Source organism: Tigriopus californicus, chromosome 10 (assembly GCF_007210705.1).
Source record: "Tigriopus californicus strain San Diego chromosome 10, Tcal_SD_v2.1, whole genome shotgun sequence".
Classification (NCBI taxonomy): domain Eukaryota; kingdom Metazoa; phylum Arthropoda; class Copepoda; order Harpacticoida; family Harpacticidae; genus Tigriopus; species Tigriopus californicus.
The window spans coordinates 12,705,511-12,710,811 of NC_081449.1; the positions used below are offsets into that span (position 1 = coordinate 12,705,511).

At 47.2% G+C, this 5,301-nt stretch overlaps 3 protein-coding genes across 4 annotated transcripts in view; 1 reads left to right on the plus strand and 2 right to left on the minus strand.

Annotated features, from left to right (window-relative positions):
• Positions 1-356: 356 nt before the first annotated feature.
• LOC131887603 (adenylate kinase isoenzyme 1-like) lies at positions 357-3,494 on the plus strand. The gene is made up of 6 exons (XM_059236231.1): positions 357-368; positions 454-556; positions 1,204-1,272; positions 1,362-1,525; positions 2,875-3,177; positions 3,243-3,494. Exons 1-6 carry the CDS (start codon positions 357-359, stop codon positions 3,306-3,308), a joined length of 717 nt encoding a protein of 238 aa, XP_059092214.1. The 3' UTR covers positions 3,309-3,494.
• On the minus strand, positions 1,524-2,874 carry LOC131889457 (ras-like GTP-binding protein RHO). Of its 2 annotated transcripts, XM_059238562.1 has the most exons (3): positions 2,571-2,874; positions 1,994-2,507; positions 1,524-1,899 (listed from the first exon to the last, which is right to left on the minus strand). In XM_059238562.1, the coding sequence occupies exons 2-3, from the start codon at positions 2,409-2,411 to the stop codon at positions 1,643-1,645; spliced, it is 675 nt and encodes a 224-aa protein (XP_059094545.1). In that variant the 5' UTR covers positions 2,412-2,507; positions 2,571-2,874; the 3' UTR covers positions 1,524-1,642. The 2 variants fall into 2 exon arrangements, with proteins under 2 accessions (XP_059094545.1, XP_059094544.1); XM_059238561.1 differs by having other exon boundaries at positions 1,994-2,826.
• Positions 3,495-3,498: 4 nt separating the features above from the next.
• Positions 3,499-5,301, minus strand: part of LOC131889453 (uncharacterized) — a gene marked incomplete in the record, with an annotated part of 6,399 nt that continues 4,596 nt past the window's right edge. Inside the window, 1 exon segment of the mRNA XM_059238548.1 lies at positions 3,499-5,131. Coding sequence (XP_059094531.1) covers positions 3,696-5,131 — 1,436 coding nt within the window.

Here is a 5,301-nt window from a genome sequence, read left to right on the forward strand (position 1 = left end):
CCTATGCCTTGTCCAACCTCTCGTACAAGAACATTGACGACCAAGTTTTGAAGTGTGACTGAGTGAATGAGGCTCCCCGAGTTGACTTTTCTGATATTTATTCCCGCGCAACAATCTAACCCAGGCGTGGAACGTTCTATCGCGCAACCTTTCTTTGGCACAAATATTCATTGGATTATCGCTTAAATGATTCGATCTACCGATGAAAAATTCATGATCCTGACGAGATTATTTCGGTCAAAGAAGAAAGAAAGGGCTCTGGACTATTAGCCCGGCTTTTGGAACCTAGTAGAAGATCACTCCAATGAATCATGGCCTCGTCATCGAAGATAGATAAATAGCGCGCCAAGGGGAAAATGGAGCATTTAGTACGTAGTACGGTAGGGAAGGAGGAGAACAACGGGGTCCATTTCGGCCCTGGGACGATGTCAGCTGTAGAAAACCCTGGAACAGGAGCATGCGAATCTCAAATGGGAGTGCGCATGTTGGTTCGAATGGGCCGAAGGTCATGTGAGTCAGGCCCAGAGGTGCAACAAAAATGAGTTTAAGGCTCAAGGTGAGTTTGATATGCATTATCTTCCGATTGGCTCTCGTAAATACGCATCACTTTTAAGTAGTTGAGTTACCATAAATTCCGCTCATAGTTGAGAAGCATCTTGAAGCAATTTCAAGGAGAAACAAGCGTTCATGCGGTGACAATGAAGATCTGGGAAAAAATTGGCACTCCAACTCCCATGTAGCCGGATTCGAGGGAAAGTCTCTCATTTGACTGAGAAGTTGGGGGGAATGAATCCTGGGACAGTCTAGAACACACAGAGTGATTATTGGAAACGCGCACGGCCTTCTGACGAGGCCGAACTTTCACCAGGAAGTTGGCGCTTACAAAAGTACAAGCAGTGTCACGGCGTCTCTTATTCCGCGCTAATCGTGAGCCATGTGCCCTAGTGTTCTCGGGCCTAATCGGAACACATGAGCAAAGGTCGGAGGATTGAGAGATTTTGAAAATCTTGCTCACTCAGTGTCTCTGCGTGATTCGGCCTTAGCCACAGTCAGTAACCTTTTTAGACTAGACCCTTCGTGTCACCGAAACTTTCGAACAAGACGTTATGGTAGGCTCATCATTTTGGGGGGATTGATCCTTATTTTACGTGCTGGTTGGGTGAATGGTGAGATAACAATATTTATTCACTTTTTGTCGTACAGGCTTTGGAGAGCAAGAACATCGACAAACCCCGTTGAAGGAGGCGAAACTGCCCGTTATTTGGGTACTTGGTAAGCGTCATGCAATTGACCGACCTTGGTCAATGTCAAGTAAGGCTGATTGAATGATCATTTAACATGTTTTTGTGCAATTTTTCAAGGCGGTCCCGGATCGGGTAAGGGCACTCAATGCGAGAGGATCGTGGCCAAGTATGGCTACACGCACTTGTCCTCCGGAGATCTTCTCCGGGCTGAGGTCCAAGGAGGCTCCGATCGAGGCAAACAACTCAGCGCCATCATGGAGAAGGGCGAACTTGTCCCCAAGGTGAACCCAATTCTAGGTCTAGTACAGACAGCATACATCATAATTGTAACAGTTAGACCAGCTAGCGTTAACATATCAACAATATCATATATCTTGACCCCTATTGGTGGGAAGCTTTCAAGGCTTCCAGCAAGACAGAATCCGATTGAAGAACTTCATCTTGGGACCTTGGGTTGGATAGGTGGCTGCCACCTTGACGACCGTGTCAAAGACATCTTGGACGCCGCGCATCATCTTGGCGGAGCATTCGACGTAGTCACGTGCTCCCAATTCCTCGGCCATGGCAGATCCCTTTTCCGGAGTCACGCACTGATGGCCTAGTTTGTGCAAATTGCTCAGTGTCTCGGCATCCGAACGCAAATCGATCTTATTGCCTGAAATCGAGGATGTACATGTCCATTAGGATTGAGTAATTGAGTCGGACCCTGAGCTCAAGGTCCACAAGGTTGACATTTCTGCAATGCTTACCCACGAGAACTATGGGCACTTGAGGACAATAGTATTGCAACTCGGGCAGCCATTTCGATTTGAGATTCTCAAACGAGTCTTGACAATCGATGGCGAAACACAGGACAATGACATCCGTGTCCGGATAACTCAGGGGTCTGAGTTGTTCATAGTCCTCTTGTCCGGCGGTATCCCAAATGGCCAATTCGTACTCGATTCCGTCCAGAACGAAATCCACCACAAAGTTCTCGAAAACTGTGACCTGGTACAAGGGATCAAATACATCTCTCCGGAACGCCACTTGAAGGCAGGTTTTGCCGCAAAAGCCATCCCCCACCAACACCACTTTCTTCCGAATGGGATCTTCGGCCTTCTTCATCTTCTTCAGTCCCATCCCGGTGGCTTTGATGGGTCGAATTCCGATGAGATTGGAAAGCATGCTCAAATTTTTAGACTTTTTGTCTCACTTAACCCGCAGATTGGAACTGAAGGGAACTGGAGGTGTTCCAAGCTTTTAAGGGGACGAATGATCCAGCTTTGGTGGAGAATGTAAACATTGAGAGGGCGCATGTCCAACGTGATGAAATACCTGACATACCTCAATAATCTCGCGTTTGCTCTAGATTTCGAAGGAGGACCCTTGCTGAGATCCGAGAAACCATGTATACCTATAGTCAGTCAGTCAGTCTTTAATACGTTGTGTGCTGTTATCTCTCTGTGGGTCAACATAGTTTTTCCTTTTATGACTGAGAGACATCATTTTGAATTCATAGCTTTACTTCCACCCATGCAGAGGATGATTCTCATTCATTCTCAGTGATAATTCTCTCCAATTGAAAACGGATCATGACTCATTCGTTTACATACTCCTTCCTAACCTAATGAGTTGTTTTGTCTTTCAGTTCGTCGTCTTAGATCTCCTGGCTGAGGGTATGCTGAGCAAGTTGAATGAATCCAAAGGCTTTCTCATCGACGGCTATCCTCGTGAGGTGGCCCAGGGTCAAGATTTCGAGGCCGAGATCCTCCCTTGCACGAGGATTCTCTACTTTGACGTCTCTGATGGTTGCATGACCGAGAGGCTGTTGAACCGCGGCAAATCTTCGGGTCGTGTGGACGATAACGAGGAGACCATCAAAAAGCGCCTTAACACGTTCCATGAACACTCGAAGCCGGTCATTGAAGCGTACAAAGAGAAATGCGTTTGCGTACGTATTCTCAGGAACTTGGTTAATATTCAGAGAAGAAATGATTTTGAAACCCCTCGTTACAGATCCCTGCGGAGAGAAATCCAGATGACATCTTCGCTGACGTCTCCAAGGCACTGGATGCTTTGTAAGGCAATCCATACTCCAGAGCACAAAGTGTATGTTCCCGATTTTGTTCCAGAAATGTGGGAATCAATCCAAAAAATACCAATGAAATCACAAGTCATTCAAACGTGGTGCTTTACGCATGAAAAAAAAAACCAACGCCTGAATTATGTCTACATAGATGAATAAATATATAGCCTTGAACAAGTATAGATATCATGTCTCTCTTCGGTAGTGAACCGAATGATGCCTCTGGTTATATTTATCTGTCAATATGTTAAATAATAGGATTTAATGATCGAGACAGGAACAGAAAAAACGCGGGGCGTAAAAAGGATGATATTCTTTCCCGAGTCGTTCCGCTAATGGGGGATAACAACGATTTTGGTTCTAGAGCCCATAGTGTGGGGGACCTAATTGCACTTGGATTTGCTTTTAATGGGCGAGGATTCAATGGCCAAGCTTCGTTTGATCGATCCTTCAATTGCTACGAGTTTGACGATTGATTTCTCGTGCTGCTTCATCGAGTTCGGGATCGAATATCCCAAAAGGCAACAATGACTAGTGCGGATGAAGTCCTCCCAAGACATCTCCAGGATCTCTTGCTTCTTCAAATCGATCTTTGACGAGCTTTTCACATCCGACAGGAACATGAAGTGGCCCTCTCGATCCGGGAATTGGAAATAGGCTGGTAACGGCTGACTGGAAGACTCCATGATGAGATCGTCATCCTCCGAGTCCGAATCGTCGTCGGACTCGCTCTTGCCATCATTCTCGGGGTCTTTGTGAAAATGGCGTTTGAGAAGATCTTCGGGCATATGAAATGATGGCTCATGGGACACGTTCCAACGGTCTCCCGCTTTTCCATGGAGGTCAGCCAGAACGGATGAGAGGTATCGCCTCATGTCCTCATCGTCCTCGGTGAGATCAATGGGCATGTTCCCAGAATAGTCGTACAAGAGAGGATCTGAGCCATAACCCAGGAGATGGAACACTGACCACAGGTCGCCACTTTCTAAGGCCTCGTGTAGAGGGCGAGTACCTTTCACATTGGTGTTCGGGTCCACACCATACTTGAGTAGAATTTGTACTATGTCGTTGTGGCCTTTGAAAGCCGCTTTGTGAATGGGCGGAATGCCGGCGTTGTCCTTCAGGTTCGGGTTCATCTTGACAATGTCCACTGCATAGGCCGCCACATCGGGGTAGCCCATTTTGGAGGCGCGATGCAGGATCGTTTCTCCGGCTCCTTTGTCGATGACCCAATTCTTGGACTCGTTGATCACGTTATCCAAACTGTAACGAATGGGTTTCGACTCCTTTGGCTCGGGCGAGTTCGCTCTCGATGTATCACGACTCTTCCCAGCTTTCTTTTTGTACGATGACGAGAAATCCAGACCCGATTGACGTTTCTTGTACTTTTTGGCCTTCTTCTTAATCTTCTTCTCCGGGAACACGGGATCAATGGGCTCCCAGATGACCAGATTCTGGATGACAGTCTTCGAGCCCCAAGAGGGGTTCTCGTCCAAAAGCTCCAGCGCAAATGTTTGCAGCTGGTCTTGGAGCTGCTCCTCCTTTTCAGTGGGAATATAGTCATCCTCAGTGTAGTTGGACGGCTTCTTGGAGGGTGTTTCTGGCACTTTGATCGCATGAGCAGCTGGCACCGCTTCCTCATCGGGTTCTTTCTTCTCTTTCTTTAGCAAGAGATCCTTCTCTGCCTTCTTCATTCGACCTGGGCCTCTCTTCTTGGGCTTTTCTGACGCAGGGGATTCATTCGCTACTTCTTCCTTCGCCTTCTTGACAGGCGTTTTCTCGGTTTCGGAACAAGATGTGACTGAGACGGAAGAATCCAATGAGGATCTCGGTGGTATCTTCGGTGAGAAGAGGCAGACCTGGGGTCGGCATAAGGGCGATGCTCTCCTCTGGGAGTTTGTCGAACACCATCTTCATCTTACTCTTCCGTTGGCCTGTCATTTTGTAGAGCCTTGGAATGGACATCCTCATCTTTCGCTTCTCAATAAT